The sequence below is a fragment of the Solea senegalensis genome, linkage group LG16, assembly GCF_019176455.1.
Source record: "Solea senegalensis isolate Sse05_10M linkage group LG16, IFAPA_SoseM_1, whole genome shotgun sequence".
Lineage (NCBI taxonomy): Eukaryota > Metazoa > Chordata > Actinopteri > Pleuronectiformes > Soleidae > Solea > Solea senegalensis.
The window spans coordinates 12,651,369-12,679,006 of record NC_058036.1 but is presented as its reverse complement, the minus strand read 5'-3'; the positions used below and the strand labels follow the sequence as shown (position 1 = coordinate 12,679,006).

The window sequence follows — 27,638 nt, the reverse complement described above, 5'->3', positions numbered from 1 at the left end:
ACAGACCTTTATACAACCAGCACTGCTGCCACTGGACCACAGGCACCAAACCCAGTTTTAATACACATATATACAGTATATTAGTGTGCTATGCATGTGCAATTCCTTACACTGTTAAGTTTGTACATAATATGTTCATATTATATAATATTATGGTCATATTCAGATTACAAAATGTTTACATTGGATATAATTTTATATATTTTTCTATAATTCCTTATATTTGTAAATACTTTCTGGTGTTTATGATGCATAATTTATTACTTGTATACATATTTTTTATATACACCTTTGCCGCAGTAAAGGATTATCGCTCACCGTAGCTTTATTATTATGTTTATTTTGAAAATCGAAAGTGTTGCATTTTATTCTGAAATCCGAATGCTGAAACCGGATGAACTGAAGCCATGTGTGCAGCAATCATGTAATATTGACGAATTTTAAACCAGTCGCTGACTTGGCTTCCTACTCATTTCCTCATGAGCAACGAGCAGTAATATTAAGGTAACAAAATATGTGTCATATTTTTACTGCACTATCAACTACACAGCGTTATATTTGTTCGCCTTTACCGTCTTTAATTGTACTTTAATGAGCCAGAAGGCTCGGGCCAGTATTTATGCTCGATCATGTTGTCGAGGGAGATGATGCGAGGAGGTGCATCATTTCTCTTGACAACTTTTTCCACCAGGCATGAGTATAAATGACCATACGTTTAGTATAAGGCGTCAGGTAAATACCTATGTTTTCTGCAACAACCGGCTTTTAAGCATACGCTAGCCTTCTTCGGCTAAAGCTAAAGCTAGGTTGATATAGCAAACACTGAACTGTGCCACAGTGGGTTACGTAGTAAGTGGCCTCTTATAAACACCATATGCAATAATAAGCCACTGTTGTGTATACGTATGTTTCCGTTGTGTTGTATTTATGGAGCTGTTTCTGACAAAGCCTGTAAGACCTTGTTTTCAGTGGAGTGCTGCACACAGGTGTTTACAATTATTCAGATTGAGTCGACGTCTCCTCAGGTGGAATGTGACTGTCGCCAATCTACACCCAAAGATAGTAATTAGGCGAAACAGAAGGTAAATACTGGTGATGTTTGTGACATTTTAACTAGAAAGTCAGGTCTGTGAGTCTGAGAAACACCTGCATTCATTTGAAAAAAAAAAAAACAACCCAAAAACCTTTTCCAGCTGACAGTTGATTAGAAACAGGTGTCAATTACATTAATGAAACTCTTATGTGAAGGGAGATGATCTTAATTAATGTGACTAGAAACACCTGTGTTATATTGTCTGAATCGGGATGACTCAATTCTGGTCCTGGGCACCCACTGTCCTGCATGTTTGTGATGTTTCCCTGTTTCAACACACCAACATTCAATTCAAATTCAAGCTCAGCCATTAGTGTTATGGAGATTTTAATTATCGAGTGAGATGATGGAACCTCTGGAGTCATTGATGAGTTAAATTGAAAGATTTTATTGTAGACTGCTCATTAGGTAATCCTGTGAGTTACCTAATGTTTAAAACCAAACTTTAACAGCTCCAAAGGTGATCCAAAGTATGACGCTGTTTTTTTAACTGAGCTCCAAGTTATTTTATGATTTATCCATCAAATGAACCAATGCATTTCATTTATACATCAAACTTGTCTGTGTACAGCATGACATTTAATAAGTCTTTCACACTCCCAGTAGTTCAAATGGCTAGTGTGCATGTTTTAAGCAGTGGCTGCCAAAATTGCTTGGAGACATCTGTTTAAAAAATGCTTGTCAGCATTGTCTTTGCATTAGCTCTCAGAATAGGATGACGTCATTGGTCAGACAAACAAGAGGCTTATGGCTAAAGTAGGCCATTGTCCAGAGTCACTCTGCTAAGTATTAATCTCTAGAATGCCAGTCACTGACCTCAGGCAAACAGAGGGAATTTATCATCTCACTCTTGACAGCAACACCAATTTAACTTGAATGAAAAGAAGGATTTATGTTCTGTTTAAGAGATTGTTTCAGGCATGAGTAATGTTGATTGTTTTTGATTGGTACCATGCTGCAGTACTCTATGGCTGTAGAGGTGGCTTTGAATTAATATTTTCCATCTGGGTCCCAGTTTTAATTTGTTCAGGACTTTTTTAGAGCAGATTTTAGTTCCATATTAGCTGAGCAGACATTGTAAAATATTGTCTTGTCAATACACTGATTTCTAACCCTAACCCGGTGCACAATATAATAGCAAAATACAAGCAGCAATCTTATTTTTATTAAGATTGCTACTGGAGGATAGTATCTGATCACCTGGAAACCTCACTGTAGTCACTGAGTAAAAGTGAGTCTTTAATACTAGACCTACTTGTATTCTCAGAATAGGACATCTAATATTGTTTCAGCTCCAGGGGGAGATGACAAAGGAGGATGTTTCAGAGGCTGTCGAGGTGGACACAGTCCTGGGCTACAACAGTAGGCTATCTTCCCATCAGCGATCAGTGATCCATCAGGTGGCTTCTGCACCCATGCCCTCTGACTATGGTGAGGATTTGTACATATTGAATACCTGAACATGAAATAAAAGAAAAGAATATGATAACATTTTGCATCCCATGTTTTGGCTGGACTTGGAGCAAGATTTCCCAAAGTAATTTTGAATTAATGACCATCACTAGCAATAAACAATAATCATGTTTGACAAATTTATGAACCACAGAGGATAATAAATTGGCCGTCGTGAAACTTCACTCAGCAACAAGTGATAGGCAAAGCATAATTGTTTTCAGCCTCAGTCTGGCTCTCGGATGATATGCTTCGGCAATTTCTTAGATTACCAGGCTGATGTGACACATATGTGATATTTTCTCTTGATGTGACTCGGGTCAGGGCTGTGAGGACATAAAATCAGAATCCATGTGGCTTTTTGCCTATTTTCACTGTTGACTCCCCGGACCTGCATCCGCTAGAGCTAAATTTCACCCACAAATTCAACTCCCTCTTTAATACTGAGTGGTCTCACAAATATGATTTCTGATGATGCATGCAAAAATGGATTGGTGCACATGTATGCTGTTTGAGAGGACAGTCATGTTCAGATGCAAGACACGTAGCAAATTTGAACAGTGTGGCTGGTAATCTGAACTTGTCACTGTCACATCCTATTTCTTTTTCCTCGGCAAGGATTGCATGAGTATTGACCAATAGTAGTAATTAAAATCGATAGAGCAGTCTGTTTTAATTAGTTTTAATTCATGTTAATTTGCATTTTGAAGTGAATTTACTTTTTCTCAACAAAATATAGAAGAAAAGCAGCAGCAGCATTAAGGGAAGAGAACAAAAGGTGAATTGCACTGCAGTCAGCATACATAATGGTTTGTTTTCTCTCTTACTCCCTTCAGAGTTCTCCTTCTTTGACCCCAGTGAGCTTCAGTGCAAGGAGGTGCTTCTGGATCCCAGTACCACAATACCAGAGCTGTTTGCTGTCCTCAGGCAGTGGGTGCCACAGGTGCAGAAGAACATACACCTAATTGGCACAGAGGTAAAAAAATTGTTAAAACCCCATTTTTACTGCTTCTGTTACACAATACAAAATAGATATTAAATTGTTCACAAGTCAGGACAATTTGTGCAATAAAAATAAATACATAAACATTTAATTCATTATTTCAACTATTCTATAATTGAAAATACCACAATAGTTAAGGGCAAAATAAAATTCTGTTTTCTGGTTGTTTTTTGATGCCCTGAAACTAACCCCAAACCACCTCAAACTCACCCAGACTTGTGAAAGTAGCTGAAATGCAGTGATTTTTGCAGCCAATTATTTTTCTCTCACTTAATAAATGCCAGCGTTGAGAAATACATTTCTTGTTTGAATGTCAGCTTGTGCCACATTTCTGATCCAAGTTTGAAGATGAGGGGATTTATGAGAGGTTGGGCTTTCTTGTCATTCCACAAACTGGTGTCGTCAAGCATTTTATTGCCTGTTGTGAAATTTCTCTGCACAGTGACACAAATTGTTTTTTTAGTGGCGCACTGCATATTATGTCTGCTCTGCACAGATCCTAAAGAGAGGCTGTGGTGTGAATGATCGTGATGGACTGACAGATATGAGTCTTCTGCACTACTGCTGTAAGGCAGGGGCCCCGGGCATTGGTTAGTATTGACAGCAATGTTGAATTAACACTCACGGCTGCACTGCACAATATACACTTATTTACTGTCTTGTCTATGTGCTGGTTCATATTGCTAGTGTCACAGTGGAACATATTACTGTAAATCATTAAGCACTGCTATCAGTATTACTTATAAAACCCTTTTTCTAGAGCAGACATCCTGTTTTGTTTCAGCACAAGCCTCAGTCCCTGTTTTCTGCAAACACACATATGCCAACCCTCCTGTTGTCTAGGTGATGCAGACATAGCAGCCAGTTTTGCCCGTAATCTCATCGGCCTGGGTGCTGACCCTAACCTGCGCTCACGCTGGACTAACATGCGGGCCCTGCACTACGCTGCATACTTCGATGTGCCCCAGCTTATCCGGGTGGTGCTGCAGGCATCCCAGCCTGGAGGTGAGTGTAGAGATGCATCCACAAAAAATAAAAGGGGTGTTCCTGCCCTGAGGATTAGGCCTTAGTAATTTATCTTTTTCCTGCAGTAAATATACTTGAGTTGCCAGGTTATTAGGTGTGCCTGCAGTAGCAGTGTTTAATACCTACTGTCAGCACAATCCAATATATAACACTGCAAGGCAGCCTGACTTTATGTTGCCCATAATATAAAGTTTTGCCAGTAGATGTTGTTGTTGTTGTTGTCATGTCAGTAAAGGGATATGTACTTACTGGCAACTTAAACGTGCTGATAATATTGCTGCACTGAGCACATGACTTGGAAGAGCGTTGGAGTTTACTCATGGAATCAAATCACAACATGGTCCAAACTGTGTTGAGCTTGTAAATTTTAATTCACAGTTTATAGATAAAACATCTCTTGTAAATGTGTACAATAAACAAGCATGATAAGTTCTAGTTGGTAAATGTTCTGAAAGTATGAGTAAATATTTAGAAACACTAATAATGTATTTGTACATTTACTAAATCTCATTTTCAACAAATGCAAATATTTTCTATAAATGCATGTTTATGTCATATGTTTACAAATGTGAAAGTTCACACTTAAAAATCATTGAACGCTACAAGCTCAGTGCGTTAACTCGTCCCCATATTTACAGCAGATTGAGTTTCTTTTGGTGGTCTCCCGTTTCATACCGGAATGTTCATCCAGTTTATGAAAACCATGTTGATGGTGTGAAAACTAAGATGAACATTATTCATTGCAGTCTGTCTTGAAGAAGCTGCCTCACTGAAAGCATGCCTAAATGAATAAATATTGCACAGATAGTAGTGTGTGGATGTTTCGCATCATTAGACATGGCTGAGCACAATATTACGCAGCATACAAAGCTGTCCAGGTGTATTTGTTGAAGCACACTGCCCCATTGCTTGAATTCAATTTCTATGGGTTTTCTCAGGTACGTTTTGTTATGGATTATTGTTTTGAATGTTGTAACACATGCATTTTTAAATGTGACATTTAAGTTTTGTATGCCAGAATCCTCAGGAAGTGCAATAACATCAAAATATATTTCCAAATACAGTCCATTCCGTAAATGTCATGATCTAGCACGTTTGTGTAAAGCAGTGTTTCCAAACTTTCTCCATGGGGATCAACTTTTTAAAGATGGCAAACTATCCTGATCCAAATCACAATGTAAATCGTGATGAAAATTTGCCCACGATGCCGAGACTAATTTACAGCCTTATCACCTAGCATTTTGAATTGCTTGATAAATCAATTTTAAATCTTAATTTGCAAATTCCTTTCAGAACCAAAAAGAAATCTCCTGCAAGCCACCTGTGGGTTCCTACCCAGTCCTGGGGGACCACTGGTGTAAACAAGTACAAGTACAAGTTGAATCCATGTTTATAGCAGATATTTGTAACAGTAGTTATTATCTATGTTCCCTTGGTGATTCTTTACCACTGGTTGTGTCCGTGCATTGTCTAGGACTTGATTCATTCACAAAGCTGAAATCTTCCTGAAAATTTGGACAATCAATTATGAAATTATGAAAAATGAGTGTTCAGTTACTAATTGTTGCAGCCATAGTAATGAGTGTTGTTGAAATGCAATGATTCTCACCACTCAATTCTGTTCCATAGTGCAAAAAATGGAACAGAGGCTGTTGCACCCACCACAGTTTACTTACACACTACGGTCTCTCTAAGCAAACATTGACTTGACTGGAGGCCATAAAATATTTAAAAGGGACACCATGGTGTTGAAAGTGTCATGAACAATTGCTTGAACATTAAAGCAACACTCAGGAATAAATCAAAGCAGCAAAGGGGTATTAAGACCCCAGGCAAAAGAATAAAAGATGGTGAAGCTACAGAGCCATGCGATGGTTCCTCACATCCAGCTCATCCAGCTTAACACTGCCTCATCTATATATAAACCTAAACTGCACTGCTGTAGAAGTTCAACCCAAAATAAAAGAAAAAGACCAAATTAACGGGCTGAAGTAAAAGAATAAATCAGAGAAGCAATATTACGGCTGCTGGGCAGTTGTTTCCAGCAGTCCTCAGGCTGCACTTGTTCTGATTGGATTAAATGCTTAACTCCAGGTGCTCTTGCAAGAGACAGGTTGACAGGAAAGTGACATTAGAGGACACCAGTGAGGAAAGAAGTGAGTGAAAATCCCCATAAGTAATGTGCAGTGAGGCACATCCATGTTACCACATGTGAGGGTGCATAAACCTCAATATTGTTGCTGTGCAAGAAGTAGTTCAAACATGCAGCGTTTTATTAGGACTGAGATATGAATACAGACAATGGGCTAAGTGGCTGAATGAAAATTGTAGGAAATTGATGTTTTGGAGCCTCTTTGGCCCTGAAAAACAGCTGCCAGTAAGAACCTTGTGCTTGTTCGTTTTACTGAGTTAGAACTAAAAGGAAATTGAAATAAATCAGGAAATTTTAAATCTCAACTCCTGAAATCTGGCTCTCAAATGAGAGCCCTTTATTATCCCAACTTCTTTCACGTTACTTTACCTAAATCACTCATGTTCTGGTTCATACATTATGAATTGCTTAAACCCTGTAGCACCCATCAACAAGTCAAATTGTATCCTTAGCCCTTTCTTGGCAATCTATTCAGTGTGATGGAGCTAATGTCGCATGCATTTGGTAATGTAGCAGTACTTGAACAAAGAATTTCATTATTTGTTTGGTGGTCAGTCAGGTTTAACTTGAAGACATTGTTGGAAAATGAAACATGACAGCTTTTGGTAACTGTATAATGCCACTTCCTTTTGATTTACTGCTTTTGTAGAGGTAGATGCCACCTGCAGTGACTTTGATTTTGGCACCGCCCTGCATATTGCTGCATCCAACCTGTGCGCATCAGCTGTCAAATGTCTCTTGGAGCTTGGAGCCAACCCTGCTTTCAGAGTAAGTGACATTGTTTTTCTACATGCACTAGCACACAAGCAGGTGCAAGCTTGACAAATTGTTTTTTTTTTTTTCTCTCTTCCATCATTTCAAATGATAATAAATTACATGGCATGCTGTCACATATGTGCAGACTACAGTTAGGTAGTTAGTCAGTTGCCACGTTAAGGGAGATGCCGACAAACTGAACCTGAGATGAGAAAATGTTGCTCCTGAAATGTCCTCGCATACATGTCTGCAGTGCAAAGGGATTATAACCAGAATCACAAGAATGTCATGACATCACATATAATGACTACACCTTTATATTTCACTGTTTGTACTTCATCAGTGAAATGTAGGCAGGTTTCTATGGTCTGTTACTTTGGTGATATCTGTTCTTTGTTTGTGAAACACAGCACTAAGACCTCAGGCTAATGATTACATTTAGTCTTAATTGCTTTTAATTCATTCCGTTAACTCTCATCATCAATTCACTTGTGTGTCGAAACCCCAGATTCAGTTGTACATCAGAAAGTTGTGTCCTTGAGTAATCATTTTAGGACCTCCGCATCACCTTTGTCATGCAGTCAAATACAACACAAACACAAACTGCCATGGAAAAACAACCAGATTTTACATGTTCCACCCACTGTATTTGCTCACTGGGGTCATCAGTCAGAACTTCATTGAACTCACTCCTACACTTCTAATCATCTCCTAATTTCATTATTTACTAGATTACAGAAATACTGCAACTTGATGTGGAAGAGTTCCAATTTTAAGATAGAAATAGGCCTCACTTGTATTTAGTTTCAGATATTTTGATGATTTCTTTGGGAGTGGTGGGGCACATATCCTGCTTGGCCTTTGCTGACTCTGCTGGAATATTTTAAAACATTAATTTAATTACTGCTGTTTGTGAACAGAAATGGTACTTCCACTGGAGGTCACCAAAGGACCATGCACCATAATCTAATAATTCCCCTGCCCAAAGATGAGTGCAGCAGCTCTTTATTTTATTATTATGTTAATGCAAAGCTTGGAGAGCATGTAAACATTTTGTTTATGAATATGAAAAGTAAATTTTATTATTTTTATCCTATATTTAGAGATTTTCCAGGTTAGAGTTATGCTTGTTTCCTAGCGTGCCAAAAAAATCTTGTTTACGGAAGATTATTTTCTATATGCTTTATGATTAAAGGCTTTATAAAGGCTATGTTGCTGCCAATTGGCTCCAGAGGTACTGATATGTAGAGTTGATATATTGCTTTTCCTCTCTTCCTCTTAGTAAAGCTCTCCCTGTGACCTCACAGATTTTATATAGTATAACAGTGGTTATACTCATGCAATGTTTACTCAATGTAATATAAAACAGACTGCACAGTACTCTCATCTGTGTTAAAGTGTACAAAGCATTTATGTACACTGAGTTGAGATGTATTTGCTTAACCTACTCATTTAACTAATTTGCATTTATAAAAGGTGGTGGCTGAAGTATGATGTGTCTACTAGAGTGCACCTCAAAAAGCCAGAGCCAACAAACTCCATTTGAATTCACAGCAAACCTTAAACATGAGCAGTGGAACATTTTTACAAGGTTGGAAAAATAACTGTTGTTGACCTTTCATGCTTCTCTTACCACATATCTTACTGAGTAATAGCTTTGGCAACATCATATTTTGCCGAACGGAACAGTGTGTTGATTCTTTTAAAAGCAGACTTGAGACCTAACTTTTAAATTTGACTTTTAATTGAATTTCTATTTATTTTCCCTTTTATATTTTAGCCTTTCTTTTACACGACTGCTTTCACTACATTTGCTTTTATCTAATTATTTACCTAATCATTATTGTATCTTTTTTTAAATCTAATTTGCATGTACTAATTATATCATTTAAGTCTGCTTATCTGTTGTGCTTTTCTGATGATTTAGTTGAAGTTATTAGTATATTAATGGTTTTTATTATTGTTGCTATACTTATTCTTATTATCATTATTGTTGTAGTTTATCAATTTATGAATTCATCTGCCTCAGGTGTTTTGTCATTTGCAAACGGGTGAGATGGATTTCTTCAGCTGCTTTTTTTAAATGCCTTAATGATTCTGACCTAAATGTTTTAGTTGTATGTACTAAAGTGAGTAAAATTGTATTGGTACTAAAGGTGCTATATAAATAAGGATTGATTTATTGATACCTAAACAGTAGCAGGTTGCTGATTTAATAGTTTCAGTTTTAGATATAAAGTGAGCTTCACTACCACTCATAAGTATAAGTGGCAGCCAGTTAACATCCAGTTAACTAGTTACATCTAGCGAATACTAATAACACAGCAGACTTATAATAAATAATTATTGTGTTAAATCTGTGTCTGTGGTCGTATTCAAATTAATAGTCATTTAGATACTGCAGTGAGATGCTGTTGTGTCCTATTGTTAAATACTGGATATTATTTAAATCACAGAAGTGCAACAACTGAGCTGGTTTATAAATTGGAGGAAATGTTTCAGGAAATCATGTTGTTTGCATGGTGCACAGCAGCGTGACCTGAACACACAGCTCAGCTCAAATCTGCAGCCTGAGGCAGGTGGTGTGGGTTTTTATTTACCTTGTGCAGTGATAATAAAAGTAAATTAACAGAATATTAAGGCGATTAAAGACTACATAAATCAGTAAGCGTTTTTATTTTTATTTCCACATTATCTATTGTCATAAATTCTTACACTGTTAAATGTGACGACAGCGTTCACACTGTGATGCATTCAGTAGGAAAACATGATATGCTACCTTTGCTAAAACAATGGTTGGGAGGAAGGCAGTGACGCACAATAATAAAACAACAGTAATCAGATATCCCCCTTTTACAACATAAGTAATGTGTGTCCTTCTGCCCTCACAAGGTTGCAGGGATGTAATAAACTGAACAATGAACATTAGACACATTAAGAGTCACTGGTATTCACTTAGATAATACCCACTGATTTACAATTTATAGACCTTTCTGCTCGCTCACTCACTCAGTCACTACTTCTTTATCCTCCACCTGAGGATCACAGGTGGTGCTGGTGCCAATCCCAGCTGACATAGTGCGAAAGGTGTGCTACACCCTAGACAGGTCGCCAGTCCATCACAGACAAACAACCATTCACTGTCACATTCACAGTCAATTTAGAGTGTCCAATTTGTCAAATTCCCAAATCTGCATGTTTTTGGATTGTGGGAGGAAACCAGAGTACCTGGATAACACACACACACACACACACACACACACACACACACACACACACACACACACACACACACACACACACACACACACACACACACACACACACAGGGAAAACATGTAAACATGCAGAAAGGCACTTGTTTCAACTGGGTCGCTACCTGGGCCTTCTTGGTGCAAAGGCAAGAGTGCTAACCACTTACCCGCCACTTGTGTGGCCCCTGTCTGCTTCAATTGTATTTTTTTATCTTTTTCCAGATATTCTATTGTCATTGTTGTTGAGCCTTTGCTTTGTGTATTTAGTTTGTTCTTGTTGGTAAAATCATGATGCTTCTAAATTGGTTCTATTGTCAGTACAGCCCATGACACGGTGTCCAACAAAATATCAATAATTCTTTGTGCTCCTTCATTTGAATGTACCCTGCAGTCTTTTGTGCTTTCCTCCCTTCTGTGAACTGTGCTCTGGTTCTTGGCACCAAAATATTACACCGATGCATGAGGTATATTTCAAGGATAGAAAACTGCCAAACTGTAAAGAGCTCTGTTTGTGCTAGTCATTGTACTGTCATGAAAATGATCCCCACTGTTTCTAAAGACTACCTGTTGTCATTGTGATGTTAAAAATCATAATACATCATGACAGAGGAATGACCCCATCAACATTGATATTGGTGTCCTATAAGCCTGGTTTTTTATGTCTATGTTGTTCTCTTTGCCATCATGAGCGTTCCTTGCCTAAAGCTTGATTTAAGGCAGATGGGACCTGTGTTATTCTTTACCTAAAATGATACACAGATGTTTATCATGTCACAACAAAACAGCAGCTCTGTGCAAAAGTACCTGTCATTCCAGCATCTTCCTACTGATCTTTTATATCATCAAACAGGAACTGCTGAGGACAGGAAAGTTGTCTTTTGCCCCAAGTGGCTTGTATCTTCCCTCCATGTTGCAACATGTGAACAATAGACAATGAAAGGTAGCTTCTTTTTGATGCTTATCAAAGATCGCTTTCTTTGTTGTTGAAGGGAATGGGTAATGAGACTCCGGCACAGTAGTGTCAAATAAGCTTCCCTTGTCTGCCACACACTCCTGCAGTTATCTTGTCGTAGCTGTCTGACTCAACTCACCCGACTGCAGTTTCTTAGCGCTGCTTGATTAAATTTGTGCATGCTGATCTGTTGGTTTGAAACACACTGATGGGGATTTTGTTCTGAGATGAGATTAAAAGATGCTGTTAAGCCCAACATCCAACAGAAAAGATAACTATGAAGTTGGTGGTAATTTAAAGCAAAAATCCAAAGGGAGTTGACGTTCTCTTTTTATTCATCAGTTTGTCATCACTCTTTTCTACAGAATGAAAAAGGACTGTGTCCCGTAGACGTGGTGCCTGACCCCCTTGACATGTCTGTGGAGATGGCAGATGCAGCGACTGTGGCCACAGAGCTCCGAACTTTGCTGAGAGAGGCTTTACCCAGACCCGTCTCCCCTCTGCCCCTCACTCTGCATGCCCAGTCCACTCCCACACTCTCTGATAAGGCGAGGATACAGCTTTCTACCATGGGAATCCATCTAGGCGATCGTGTGGTGATAGCTGGACAGAAGGTATGTGGTAGGTCCACTATTTAAGGGTAGGAACAATTGAAATTATTCTTATTATTCATTCAGTTATGAGATTGTCAGACTTGCATAAAGATTTTCAGGAATATCCATCTTTTCTTAAGTCAGCTGTACATTATGGTTGTAAAAGAGGAACAGTGGTACAATAGAGGGAAGTTTCCAGGCTCATAATTATGACCTTATAATTATAGTTATGGGCTGAATTAAAATTTCCCCACTTACATGAAGAAATTAAACCATCTCCTGGCAGCGGTGAGTAAGTGCTGCGTTTAACTAAAACTACAATGTGTAGCAGCATGAGGCTGTATGATGTGAAGTGGACATATGAAGGAAAAAAAAACCCTGAGACGGGGGCTATGTTAAAATATTTTGTAATTTAAATGGGCAAGATTATTTATGAAACAATTCTATCTGCTTGCCATGTGATGGACTGGCAACCTGTCCAGGGTTTAACCACCTTTAACACTGTGTCAATGGGATTGGCACCAGCACCACCCGCCACCCTCATGTGGAGGATAAAAGCAGTAGAATGAATTTACACCTACCATTAAATTAAAATGTACTGTTTTGATTGATTAAAATAAGAATTACTTTATTCATATTTTAATTTCCCATCTTTTTGGTTTTGCCTTAAATAATTAAAAGTTTTTTTTGATTTTTAATAATGGGATTTACATTAATGACAATGTCATAGTGACTTTATAAATAAGTTGACAGCAAATTACAAATATATTTAATGCAGTGGATGTCTGTTGTTGTGGACATACCTACATAAATGATAGGTGTTTCTAGCGCTTTATGATTTTTTTTAGTTGGCCCAGTGAAAATGTGTTAATAATTATCATTTTTTGTTACATTTGAAGCAGGCCTCTGCAAGCAAGAAAAAATATCCACAAAATCAAGTAGGATGCATCAACATTAACTCACTATTAGTTAATTTCCTCCATTGTTTCCTCTTTTTGTCTTTTTGATACCGAAGTCATTTTTTTAAGGAGGGAGTAAAGGGTGGGGATCCTCATGCTATTGCAGTCCACACTTCTCAGTGCGTGAGCCAAATCCCTTGGTAGAACTGCAGTAACAAGGAACACGATCTCTCAGCAGTCTCCCATTTTTCAACCAGTCAGTTGTATTTATGGCCAGGCTGGAAGCACTCTAGACATTAAATGAGGGAGATTAGACTCACTAATGTACACACAGCACAGATATATTTACTTGGCATTTTATTTCACTTGTTTTTTATTTTCTCATGTGCAATAATTCCTGCCATGTACTTTTTAGAATTAGAGCAGAATATAATTACATTTTTTATGATTATTAACAGTGTCAATACTTTTATGTATCTGTACATCCTAAACAACCCGACACACATTTACATTAAATGTTTCTGCATTTATTTCAGCCCTTAAATAAAGTGAAAGAAAAGTTTGGCATTTTTTGGACATATTTGGCACATATATATATTGAAGTTCACCTTCTATCTGGGTGTCTTAGTAATTTACACTTTGATTTTAAGGGTGTGTGATAAAGAACCTGAGAATGACTAATCAAAGGAGTATTTCCTGTCTCAGGTATCCTTGTCTGAATTTGCTCCATCTGACTGTCAAGTCAGTAAATTTTACCATGCATTCAATGTTCCTGTAGCTGCTATTTTTTTTATATATATAGACAAATTAATGGCAGTGAGAATGGTTGGAGAACTGCTTACACACAAATATTGGTGCAAAGCTGTAACTTGTCTGGAAAGATTTGCACAGCAGTTCCCAGCACATGTCTTATAAAGACAAAGTAAACCCTAGAATACAAGAATTTTGCTCTAATATTACAAGCTATAATTGACATTATGTAATTTTAGAGTTGAAGATAAAATGGTTCTTTATTAGTCCAACAACAGGGAGAGTTACGGTGCTACAGCAGCAAAGACAGTCAAAGGTAAAGGTGATACAGTTATTGTAACCATCTGCCTCTCTTCTTTTAGCTTCTGTTTCAATTCCCACTATTTTTCTACAGGTTACATTTCTGCATTTTATGTGTTTCCACTCTTGAGAATGTGATCCCTCCTCTGTGGTGCTTCCAGAGGTTCCCCGATAAAGGGCTTTTGTGGCGTTTAATCTTACACTATATGACGGTCTAAGAACAGAGGGTGTCACTTGCTGTACAGACTGTAATGCAAATTGTATTTGTGATGTTGGGCTATATAAATAAAATGTACTATTAATAAACAAACATTTTAACATCTGGGATTGTAAAAATATGGAAACATACTATGAAACTATAAAAATATAATTGTGTTCAGTATAGACCATGAGTAACCAGAATATAAACAGCACATTGTGAACATTGTAGAGGTTTGCACACATGAGATATTACACTGATGTGGATGACAATGGTTATATTGCACAATGCTGGATCAACATAGAATGACACTTGTGGTCTACTGAAAACAGTGCATTCTATGGGGTCTATCAGCAGCAAGGAGCGACCAGTGACACCTCTCCTTCAGTCATTTGGGTTTTATCTGTCTGCCAGTGAAGTCCACCTGTCCTGTAGGAGGTGGGACAGGTGTCGAGATGCCACTGCCCCGCAGACAACTACAAAAAAGATGTCTGACATAGGGTATAAAGCTCACTAGCTTGTGAACATCAGGGCCTTTTTATTTATTAGTTTAATTGATAAATGTCAGCAATTCAACTAAAAACTATAGCAGCAGTATCTATTCTCATGTGTTCTCATTCTCAAGTATACATTATAACAATTGTATATGTGGCAGTAATCTGTGGTGCACTCTTCAACATGTACAAACGATACATGCTGAGACAAAGCCACGTAAATAATAAGAAAATATAATTTTTTTTCCCCAGTAAGCAATTTACTGTGAAAGAATGAGCCATTAATCGAATTTTGTGCTACACTGAGAACAGAAATGCAATGTGCCAAGTGGTAGAGATTGGCTAATCAAAACTCTTATTATCCTCCTTGCACCCAGACACAGTTTAACGCTTTTCCCTTTGTTTCTCCTCTGCTGCTTTACTGAACATCGACACATTAAGAAATTGTTGAGTAGGGGTTCTGCCCCTGCGTACTATTTCTAATATAACAACTTCACACACTGCTCCCTTCACCAGCCAGTTCTTTGGCTGCATGTGCTTTAACTCACAGTTTTTCCTTTGTTTGTGTGTACAAAGGTTGGGACTCTACGATTCTGTGGCAGCACTGACTTCTCTGCAGGCCTCTGGGCTGGAGTGGAGCTGGACAAACCTGAGGGGAAGAACAATGGCTCTGTAGCAGGGGTTCAGTATTTTACCTGTCGAATCAAACATGGTACGTTATATACTACAATCCAGAGGCACTGAAACATCGTTGACTTGATCGTTCCATACATTTCTATTCCCAGGATTTAATTGGTCCTGCCATTTCATTTAACCCCATAAAATTAGATTTTTACTTTTTTAAATGTCCTCTAACTCTCGTAGTGTCTTTTGCTGTTGATTTACACACATCTTACATTTCTTAACAGGAATTTTTGCACCCCTTTCCAAGATAAGCAAACCTTTGGAAAGACACAAAACCAGCACCATAAGGACGTCTACACCCGTTCGCCCCCCTCGTCGCATTGACCAGTCCCGCATCACATCCAAGATACACACAGGTACACAAGTGGCAGACAAGACATAACACTTTTGAATATACGTTCTAAAATCTATCTTTGATGTATTTGGTTTTTAAGCCTACTTCTGATGCAAAATCAGATGCATCACAATAACGGCAACAAATTGAGTGTGTGTGTGTGTGGGCCTCGATTATTAAATATTAAATTAATTAAGTCATGGCACAAACTATGTGACTGATTAGCTTAGCAAAGGTGAATGTTTTCTTGTGTCACAAGTACAGTCTCATGGACAAGAACCAGCACACAGTGGAGATCACATGCAAAGTAAATGAAGTGTTATCATTTTAATCAGACATCTTTAAATAACATTTTTCTGATAAGTGCCCTCCTATTATTGCCTGATGATTAAAGAAGTAATTCAAATGCACCTGACCCTGAGGGGGCTTTCCACATGAGCTGAGATGACTAGCACTAACAGAAATGGCGAGATATAGTGTTATCATTACTCCAGGGCTGATGTGTTAAAATGAGAGAAATTTTGGTAATAGCTCCTCCATTCTACACTAACTAGATTAGTGGCCACATCCTGATTTAATATTCCTGCTCTCCTATATAATGAATTGCATTTTCTTATAAAGTGTTTTATTAGAAAAATTGGGTATATTTTTTCCAAAGTAGGGGCACTAGCATTATTTATATTTACAGTTCAACATACCTGGTACTAAGTCTAAATATTTATTTCAGGTACTTTATAGTTTAAGGTGTAAAAGATACTATAAGAAAATGAAGGCAAGAAGATGATTTGATTTTATTGTTTATATTTGAAGGATTAAAATGATTGGGAGTTCAATAATCATAGTGTTATTTATGGAGACATGGATGATATGTTGGTTCTTGGTATTTTTTAGTTAATTTTTTATTGTTTGACTCATCAGCACTTTCTGGATTTTAACATAGGCTACCTTAAATTTCTTCGCTTAGATGGCAGAACTTTGAATGTTGTGAGAAGTGAATTCTGAACCATTGCATACATTTGACTTCTGACGACACTGTGGGTCTGACAAGCCTTGGATGTCCACATTTTGAACTTTTATTTACTCACCCATTCACCTTCTCCAGCTGTGAACTCGGGTGAAAGGCGGGGTACACCCTGGACAGGTCGCCAGTCCATCACAGGGCCACATGGAGACAACCAACCATTCACACTCACAAGTGTCCAATTTGCCTAATCCCAAATCTGCATGTTATTGGTTCGTGTGAGGAAACTGAGAACATACAAACTTAGCCCTTGTTCTGACCGGGTCGCGAACCTAGATGCTGCTGCAAAGGCAAGAGTGCTAGCCATTTCACCAACCGTATCTTATATTATAGTCTAGCCACATCAGAACATTGCTGAAACCTTGCCTTGGTATGTTATCATGTTTCTTGCGCCCTCTAGGGTTTAGAGCTGTATTGTGGTAATTCAATATTCAAAGGTTTTGGAGGCCACTTGTTCTGGACGTGACTGGAATAGCAGACCTCAATAGGGCCGATGGAATTTTGTGATTGATAGTCCAATTAAGGAGGGTTTAATAACTAGGGCATGGACTCCTTGCATGCATTCATCACAAGATGTGTGAGTGTGTATGTGAGACATGCACGTTGTGTGAGGGCTGTGTGGTGGCACGTCCATTCTGCCAGACAACTAGACTAATTTATGACTGAACACTTTTGAAGGCCTTTGTCTTCCATTTACAGTTTAAACACTCCGAGCCACATGTGTTCTAGTATCCATTCAGATCAGCTGTGTTAGTCAGCTCACTAATGGTGAATATGTATGGACTGGGTGAATCATTGAGGGACTGTCTTGTCTTGCTAAATGGCAGAGACATACGCATCAGGAAGCCCTATTGGAGTGTGTCGACTGTAGCTCAAACCTGAAAGGGCAGTGGAAACATAGACGATGCTTACAAAGCACCACTGCTTGATTCATAAGGCCTCAGTCAATGCTGTAGTCTGTCACTGTAAGTGAATGTCATTATGTGGAAGGGTCAGATAGAGCCAGGAAGTCCCTGCTAGCAAAAGGTCAAGTGACAAGAGATGTTTAGTATTCCGAGTTGTAATATCGTCTCTTAAGTGGAGATGAGAGATAAGACACAACTTTGCCTCAGAGGGAAATGTAAACTGATACGGTGATCAGTAAATAACAGATTTGAGATGCTTTAACTGAATTTTCAAAGCACACTGTAAAATTTAAACCAGGGTGTCATATTAATGAATTCGAACATAATGCAACACTGTTTATGTGACAGTTTTATGCATGAATTGAATCTTATTTAGAGATTATTAATTTATTATTAAATCTGATATTATTGCCCATAAAAGATCAGGCTCTAAAAGGCTTTTGTCAGTTTAACTCTAAATTTTATTCAACACACAATACATTAAACTTGAACTTTGTCAGTCTTGCTGCTATAAACCAACATACTTGTGTTTAATTCTGCAAGTTATTTTGTTATTTTTCCTTTGAGTCGGCAGGAATATTTCCTTTGAATTTACTGACATTGGGGCTTTTTTGTGGGTCTAACTGCTTGTCTCAGCATATTTGTCTTTTTCTGTGTTAGAGTCAAAGTAGAAAGTCTTGGTTTCATCACGAAAAATGCCTCCCAGTAATTGCTATTGTTATGCAATGCATTGTTTCATTGTTATTCAACAATGCATTGCTGTCCTTTATTTGCTTTTCTCCACTCTCCTGCTCTTTTGTTTTATCCATTACTGTTATTTTTTTATTTTAATGAAATTTTCTTTGTTTTCTTTAAACTATATATTCTATGCTATATATACTGTATTTTTCACATCACATTTGTTTTCTTTTCTTGGATGACTTGTTGACTCGATGACAATATTTCCACTTCATCCACGTCATACATCCAGTATTGAGTGCAAGAGATTTTTGTGTTTTTATAATCACAGTTCTCAAGCAGTGCTTCAACAGTTACAGCATGGAAACTGCAGCAATTGACACAAGGTTTTCTATTGTAAGTTACTTTCAAACCAAACTTTATTTGTGTTATTTAAATGTAAGCAGTGTTTCACATAAAACCAAGGGTTAAAAATGCAATTTCCATCTGCAGTTATAGCACTAACTGAGTAATGAGCATAATTTGCATTCCAGGCAATTACTTTAACCTACAATTGCCATATGCTGAAAGCAGTGTTTATTGTGCATGGACTCAACAAATACCCAAGTGATCAATACATACATTGTGGGATTTATTAGCTCAAAGTGACATGACAGAATCAGAAGCTTCATCTATTATTTATGTGCATAGCTGACCTGTCATATGGCGTATTTCCACCGGCTCTACTCGTAGCGTTTCCACTAGCATAGTACCTGGTATCAAGTACTATCTTTAGTACCTGGTATCAGGTACTATCTTTAGTACCACTGTCTATGTTCCAATCTATTAGTAGAATATTATATGCTTTTTAAAGCCTTTTGGCACCTATTTAATCAATTATCCTCTAAGAGTTGGGCACTGAATGAACTTTTTGAAGGTCTGTGCTAGTAGAAGTTAAAGGCTTAATGAGGTCCTGCATCCAAATGGCTTTTAAAGAGTGAAATTGGGCAAAGTCCTCCTTGATCTCATCCCTTATTTTAGAAGGAGATTAACATGTTGGGGCCCTTGGTTCAACCTGGCCAACTGTAAGAGATTGAGCTCCCCTGAATTGTGCTGCTTTGGAATGATGTGATGCAGCTGCTTGGATTTCTGAATGAGAACAGTGTTAATTGTCTGGAGGACCTGAAGTGCTATACACAAGAAAATGGAAGAATGAAAAATAGGCTTTATTATGAACTCTATTATTTCAATTTGATTACAAAAACCCCTCAAATCCCTGTAAAGTCTGAATGGATGCTTCCAATCCAGCATGCAACTTAATTCAAAAAAATAAAAATAAAATCATGTGGTCTATGGTTGGGTGTTTGAGCGAATATATTGGGTATCGTCGATTGTCTGAGTCCAATGCTCATTGGTTTTTTGGGGAGTGATTTTTGTCTTGCTAATTTAATGTTCTGCTTTTTTAGGATTGAGTTATAATCTGATCTTGAGAGACTTCACTGCTCATTACTTGGCACGGCACGGCATGGCAATCAATAGATTTCATAATATTTAATTTATGACATAAGTAAATGTTTCCACTGATTAGCTGCCTCTTCTGAATGGATTTGTGACTATCCCACTCTCAAAGTTCTCAGCGTGCATTCGACAGCACAGTTGTTTAAAAAGTCTCACCCACACTCCGATGTCCGATTTCTGAATTTACAGCTTGTCGAAGCAAATAGATCTGAGCCCTGTTGATTATGTTCTCTCAGTGCGCTGTTTACAAGCAGCAGTGACAGCTGCGCACATGAACACTAACGACAACCATTAATTAATTTGTTTATTCATTCATTCGTGGAAAACACCCTTCAAATAACTGTTATTGTGAACACTGCCATTGGATAGTGTAATAACTATGAGTGCGACAAACTTGCCGCACTCATTTAACATTTATTGTTTTTAACATGTTATTTTCACATGTTCTTGCTTCACATGCTTTCATTTCAAAGTCTACAGACTTCTCAGTAAAAGTAAGAACATTAAAATATTAAAACTACAATAAATTATTTTAAATAAATACATTTTATTTTAATTTCTGGCCCCCAAAGTGTTTGTCAAGAACAATTCTGCCCCTATGACAAATATAGTTGGTGACCCCTGCTATAGCAGTTTAGAAAATGTTCACAGCTAATGTTGTAGAGGAGCATCAATGCAGCACTTTATGAACTTTTGTTAATAACTAATTATTGCTGCCTTTTGCTTTATGGTCTGTAATATTTTTAAGTAGTGTTTACTGATGTTATTTACTATAAATGTGGTTAATGTCCAATGATGCTGCTCACTGACCCTCTTTGCGGAGTCTCTCTTGTAAAAGCCAGATTAAGCTCAATGTAAAATACAGGATTTAAACAAATGTATATACAGCTCATAGCTGGTGTCTTTCATCATATTATTAGGTTTTTATTTCATTAAACTTTTGTTATTGTTATTTCAGTCGTTGGATTTGACTGGTTCTTTCTTTATCTTACTGATTCCCTGGGTTTTCCATCTCTTGTTCCTCATCACAGGTGTTCTCTGCCGCTCTCTCTCCTCATCATCCTCGTCACTCGACTCTCGCCATGGGCCAGTTGCTCGACCTCGTCCACTACCAAGGCAGCGCCTTCCTGCCAGGCAGAGAAGGGAGCGTGTTCCCCTGAGTCCCAGGACCACACCCTCACCAGCACTACACTCTGTTTCTGACACTACTGTGCTGAGAGCTGCTGGTCTGTACTACGTTAACAGGGGTTTAACCAAGATTATCATCAATGCAGGATTTTTACATTATTGTGCAGATGTAATTGAACCAATTTGAAGGAAGTTATTATTTTTTAAATGTATCCTTCCCAGGTATTCGTAGCCGAAATCCTTCAGCCAGCAGCTCTTTGTGTGAGAGTCCTGAGGTTCATCTGGGGGAGAGGGTGTTGGTGGTGGGCAAGAGAACTGGGATTGTCCAGTTTTATGGAAAGACCAACTTTGCTCCAGGTTGGTTTTTTATAAACATAAAAAAAGTGATGACTTGACTACTTAAATCACACAAAACTCCTCAGATAATATCTAATTTCCAAAGGTAATTGAAAATGAGTTAATTAGTGAATTGCATTTGTGTCATTACATGTAGTTGTTGTTTAGAGGCACTTCAGAAAAAAAAAAAAAATGCAATCATAAATAAAATCTAAGGATAAGCCCGTGAAATATATTCACGCTAAAGACTGTTTTTTTTTTTCAGTCATGTGAATTTGGTGAATTTGATATATGTGTGACTGAAAGTGTTCATTAAAGATCATGTAGAGCTTCAGTTTGATTAAACTGTTCTCTGGAAAGGTTCAGCCATGTCGCTGTTGGGCACCTCAAAGAAAAAAATTCTGAAAATATTTATTATCCTATAAAATATACTATAAAACTGTCAAAGGTCACACAGTTGACTATCAAATTAATAGCCTGTGAAAAAAGACTTTCAGAAATGATAATGAAAAGAACTTTCATCCTCAGAAGTGATGTGGATAAATGTAGGCAATTTTGCCTTTAAAATTTACAAAATGACTTTATTCTGTGTTCTTGTTAGAAGAAATGTCACTTGTTTGCATAAACCTCAACACTTTATTGTACGGTGACAAATGTGGTGAACATTATAGAAGTGAATCTCTTTTTATTTGCATGAGCTACATGATATGTTCTCTACTTTACAAGGAATCCTCGAGTTGGAAAGCAGATATGTGTGAATTATAAGATATGAGAAACTCCTGCTGAGCAAAATCCATTGAAATCCAGGCAGAAAACAGCTCAAAGTGCTCATTAACATTTAGGCTGCAGTTCTGCTCAGGAATCAGTCATGTATGAATTAGTATTAATGTATCTCATGCCACTGAAGCTCATGTTTCCTTTGATATTTTAAAATCAGTGCTTGCAGTGCTGTTATCTCAGCCCCAGTGTATTACAGACTGAATCTCTGAACCAAAAACAGCTCTTCTCTCCGAGCATGACACTCTTAATTACTTTTTTATAACTTTAGCTTGAACTCCATCACCTGAAAAAAGGCTTCATGATCTATATTTGGCCTGATAGTATAGTCAAATTATTGCGTCATTACAAGGTAGAGACAGACAGTAAAAAGCTACGTCAGCCATATTTTAAGTGAACATCTGATGTCCTCTTCCTATGTACGGTTTAACTTGTTTATCAGTTTCATGTCATGCTAACATGCAACAGTGCAAATGAAAAATGAAAAAAACATAACAAACTGTTAATTTGATCTGCTTTTTTCCCCTCCAAAACCGATAATGTACACAACAAGCCTTGTTTTCATCAAAAAGAGCACGAGAGATCACAGTAGTTCCTCTAGCTCGAAAGGTGGCTTTTTTTGGCCGTTAGCTTGTTGTCTATGTTGCTATGATTCAAATGTCAGTTTTTGTTGATTCAGACACTTCTATCATTGTCCCATGTGAAGCTCCCCTGTCACAGGTCACTTTACGGTTTAGCAACTTTCTGGTCACTCGTTATCATTTTTCATTTGAGCACAATGTTGTAAATTGGGAAAAACTAGTCATTATCCATTTTTTTAATTACTGATATGTACTATGTAACTTGTTTTTTTTAAGTTAAATTTTTGGTCATTTTATATGTGGTTGACAATGATTTGTGGACTATGTCTATGTCTGCACAGGGCTCTGGTTGGGCATCGAACTGGACAAGCCAAGTGGAAAGAATGATGGATCAGTGGGAGGAGTGAGGTACTTCAGCTGCCCACCAAAACATGGTGTTTTTGCTCCTCCATCTCGTGTTCAAAGGTGAGAACAGGCCTTTTAGTTGTGCCCATATTTTTCACTAATGAATAATGGTCCTTTTTAACGCCACTGGTCAACCACACAACCAAATCTGTCAAACAAGTATGTTTAAGAAATTCTTTACAGTTCATGCAGATTTTAAAAGAATTGACAATATGCCCCCCCCCCCCAAAGAAACCTGAGGTTGCATTTCATTGCCCTCATTAATAAATCTGGTGGCGCTAATGGGCTTCTTGACAGCGTCATTTGTGCAACTGTTGACATATTTGATTTTAGCTACTGTGCAAGAAACAACCCTCCTCTGTACTGGTGATTAACGAGTGTCAGATTTGTCAGATGTGAAGCCTGGGGCCTCTGCTTACCACAACCTCTCACTTTAATGTGGCACTTAGTAATGGTCCTGGCGTCTTCATCATTGCTTAAAGTCACTTCTTTAAGGTGCAAGTAAAGTGTTATATTCAAATTATGGGGTAAGGAATATGTGAGAAAATACTTTAAAATGCTTTAAGCATTTATTATTCAGTGCACTGATATTTAGCAGCCATGTGATTAATATGTAATATTCTACTGTTGTGACTCCAAGTTAAATGACACCTGAGATTAGATTATTTGCCTAATAGGGAAATTTACAGAAGGGAGTGGTGTTTGTGGTTGGTGTGTGCGTACATGTCTGTGTGGGCGTGTACCATCTGCAATTGAGCCATGTGTATGTACGTTAATAATCCTACTGTAGGAACTGTTTTACTGATGGTGTTTCAGATATTTTCTGCATGCTAACATGCATGTTGCTAGTGTTGAAGCCTAAAAGTCTTGATTAATGACCTCCCCTGTAAAAAGACGATACTGAAGCAGTTTATTTGTGCTAAATGTTTATTATGGAGGTCCATCCAGAATTTAAACTAAATGTAAAGTTACAGTAATGATGATGATGATAATTGACAAGCTGTGACTTTTTTTTTACTTTATGGCCTTTATTTGCAAAATACTAATTAACCTTATAACAAAAGATAACAGTCTTTAGATGGGTCTACAATGGTCTTAGAAATATAAATCGCACACATACCACCATCAAAAGCCATAAGACGGAAAGAAAGACAATTAAATAAATATATCCAAATTAAAGTGATTCCTGATTAAAGGATATAGAGTGGGATATAAAATGTAAGGGGATCTGAATACTAAATTAAAAAATTAGGTGTAGTCCTTTGCTGATTGTGCCTCATTTCAGTGCAGATCCACCACCCGGCTCCCACTGCTTCATTGCACTCTCTAATTTCTTTTAGTTGTTTTTATGACTCAACTGTTGGTCTTACATGAAATAAAAGGCGCTTCTTGGAAGGTCATGTTTCCTCATCCTTTATTCATGTGTTTTTCCTCGTATTTTGTAATGAACCCTGCAGCACAAAGTGAGCACATTGTTTTCTTTCACAATGGAGAATCTCACATTTGTTCTATCACACAAGAGTCCCCTCTTATTTTATCTTTTTATTTTTTTATATGGATGAACTATCAGTGGAGGTTTTACAATAGGTTGTCTCGGTTGAAACCTGAAGGCAGATGTGTCTGTAAATGTCTATTTCTTTATTTTACTGACAGGATCCACGGCTCAGTCGATTGTCTTTCAGAGCTCTCTTCTTCACGCCTCAGTCATCCTCTCAGCGGTGAGAGCTGTGCCATCATTTCAAGTGTTTTTGTCTTTCTTATCATGTGAATGCTTATGCAGGAAGCTGTACCCTTGTACTTGACTCTTGTGACCTCTGCGCAGGGACGATCCGTCGGAGTTCCAGCACGTCGTTGTCCGTGGCCACGCCAAAAGACACAAGCAGACGTCGTCCTGTTACCAGGTGTGTCTCTTTTCTACACAGGCCTCACATGTCTCCTCTCTGAAGCTGCAGGAGCAGCAGCTGAAGTCAAATCAATAATGATAAGCGGTTGTAATATTAGACAGTCACAGCTTCCTTTTTAATTAGCCAAAGTATGATTGTAGTTATGAGAGAGAACATGTAATTAAAGATCAATCCCTCAAACACTGAGCTCCCATGAATCTCCCACTTACTTCTGATATATCCTCTCACACTGCTTACCTTTTCTCATAAATCTTTTTTGCTGTATTTCTTCTTTGCTTTCCACTACAATTCATCTAAAAAAAAAAAAAAAACCCAAACCTAACAAAGGAGTCGTTCCAACCCACACCGCCGGCGCTGGAGCACGCTCAGTGGTAGTAGTAGTGGTGTTTCTGGGCACGTGGCAGGGTCCAGCCCCTCCGGCTCTGATGGACAGGTCCGCCTCCACGTAGGCATGCAGGTACTGCTGACCAGTGCCAACGAGATGGCGTTCATCCGTTACCTGGGTACAGCAGACTTTGCCCCGGGCCTCTGGCTGGGTCTGGAGCTCCGAAGCCCCAAAGGAAAAAATGACGGCTCTGTGGGCGACCGCCGCTACTTCACCTGTCGACCCGGCCATGGTGTGCTGGTTCGTCCCAGTCGCGTTACCTATCGTGGCATCAATGGTTCGTGCTTGGTGAAGGAAAACAGCTGAGGACTGTGGGAAATGGAGCGGAGTGATTTGCAGGAAAACTTGACTTTTTCTGTTTACATTTGACGACAAAGAAAAGTTTGAATTTCTGTTTTGAACAGCGCCTCATTCGATTTCCTCAATCCAGCCTGAGTTAGTATGATGGACAGACTAATGGATAGAATTCCAACTACTGCATTAGTTGTTGGAGAATTGTCAAATGCAAAAAAAAGCACTTTAGAAAATTAACTTCCAATTCCTCCTTAGAATTTGTCTTGGCAGGATTGTGGAGGGAAAGTCTTCATATTAACAAATACGCTGCACTAATAATCTGATTGCACTTAATAAATATTAATATGATTAATCTGAATATAATAAAACCAGTATGGTATGTGCACATATGGATTAATTCCTTAGTTTAATTGCATCACAGATGTATTACATATTTTAGGTGGTAATGTAACGCCTCTGACCAAAAGTGTGTGTGTATATATGGCACTTTGTCACAAGAAAGATTGATTTCTTTTTTCCAGGGTCATCGTATGACTCTGATATTTGGATAAATAACCACATCAACAGTTGATGTATTCCAATTACAACAGTTTCTGTTTGTCACCCCTGCTTATTTTAATACTGGTGACATTTATACTTTACTTTGCAAATATTCTGCTGCAGCATTTATGAAATGTAGATGCATATTGAGGGTTATCTTGACTAGAGCCTGGGTCACATTTAATAGGTGAAATACAGCCTTTCATAGGCTTTACAAAAGGAATTTTAAAGAATCTGGAAGCAGATCAACATTTGCCACTTTTCAGAGATGGTTTGATGCGAAAGTCCTCCAGTGTGTTCCCGGCTTTTGGTTTTAGACAAACAACAGCAGCTTTCCACAGGAAACGTCCAGTCGTCCAGAAGTTTCAAGGACAGGGTTATTTGATTAGAACTGTCTGGGCAGCTCAGCGGAGAACAAGGCATCGATTGTGCATGTGGAAAAGTGGCCCACTATTCAGTAAAACATTCATGTACCGTCCAATTAGGTTGCGCAGGCCACTGCAGTATTAGGAGAGTTTTCATGGCCTTGTCTCATTGATCCGTCTGGTCAGGCTGTGATGGAAAGGCAGTCGTGGTCAGAACACGGTTGTCTGAAATATCTTCCACAGAGCAGATGAAAGAGAGTGTTTGAAAAACATTTAATCAACGGTTCAATTTCTTTAAAAATAGCCTCTCATTAAAGACATATCTATGATACAGTCTCTGTCTTTTGTTAATGTTCCGTATTTCATCTATACTTGGCATATTTTGTATCTGTCTAAGTGCATGAGTGCTTTTAAATTCCACTGATTTGAATGCATACTATGAAAGAGTTTTGGCACAGTGTTAGTGTGGGTAATATTTTTTTGTTTTCATTAAATTTCTGTATATTTGAAGCGTGAGAGCAATTTAGTCTGATGCATTTATATGCTTGGACAATAACAGTATTTGTAAGAAAATTGAAATAAAAAAATGATTAAAATAAAATTTCTGGTCTACTTCATACTACTACAATATTCATATCCTATGATTGTACATCTCATATAAATTGACCTTAGGTGTGGGAGTGAATGGTTGTTCACTGTCCACGGTGTGACCTCACCTACGTCAGCTGAGATAGGCACCGCGCCCCGTGTGACCCTCCTGTGAAGGACACAGCGGTAGAAGATGGATGGATGGATTGTTAGTCTCCTTTTAACTGAAAACGTTGGCTTGAATTTGTGAATCATGAGTTGCAGATTTCTTTTGAGGAGCTAAAAAAAAGCAC

At 38.0% G+C, this 27,638-nt stretch overlaps 1 protein-coding gene across 3 annotated transcripts; it reads left to right on the top strand.

The window, feature by feature from the left end:
* Positions 1–405: 405 nt before the first annotated feature.
* On the top strand, positions 406–27,358 carry LOC122783201 (CAP-Gly domain-containing linker protein 4-like). Of its 3 annotated transcripts, none has more exons than XM_044047891.1 (15): positions 406–504; positions 2,361–2,524; positions 3,382–3,521; positions 4,045–4,138; positions 4,392–4,553; positions 7,376–7,494; positions 12,054–12,302; positions 15,500–15,635; positions 15,832–15,963; positions 21,074–21,268; positions 21,393–21,527; positions 23,206–23,329; positions 24,923–24,987; positions 25,092–25,170; positions 25,501–27,358. In XM_044047891.1, the coding sequence occupies exons 2-15, from the start codon at positions 2,398–2,400 to the stop codon at positions 25,862–25,864; spliced, it is 2,121 nt and encodes a 706-aa protein (XP_043903826.1). In that variant the 5' UTR covers positions 406–504; positions 2,361–2,397; the 3' UTR covers positions 25,865–27,358. The 3 variants fall into 3 exon arrangements, with proteins under 3 accessions (XP_043903826.1, XP_043903824.1, XP_043903825.1); XM_044047889.1 differs by having other exon boundaries at positions 424–504; positions 2,386–2,524; XM_044047890.1 differs by lacking the exon at positions 406–504 and adding an exon at positions 528–1,082 and having other exon boundaries at positions 2,386–2,524.
* Positions 27,359–27,638: the final 280 nt, after the last annotated feature.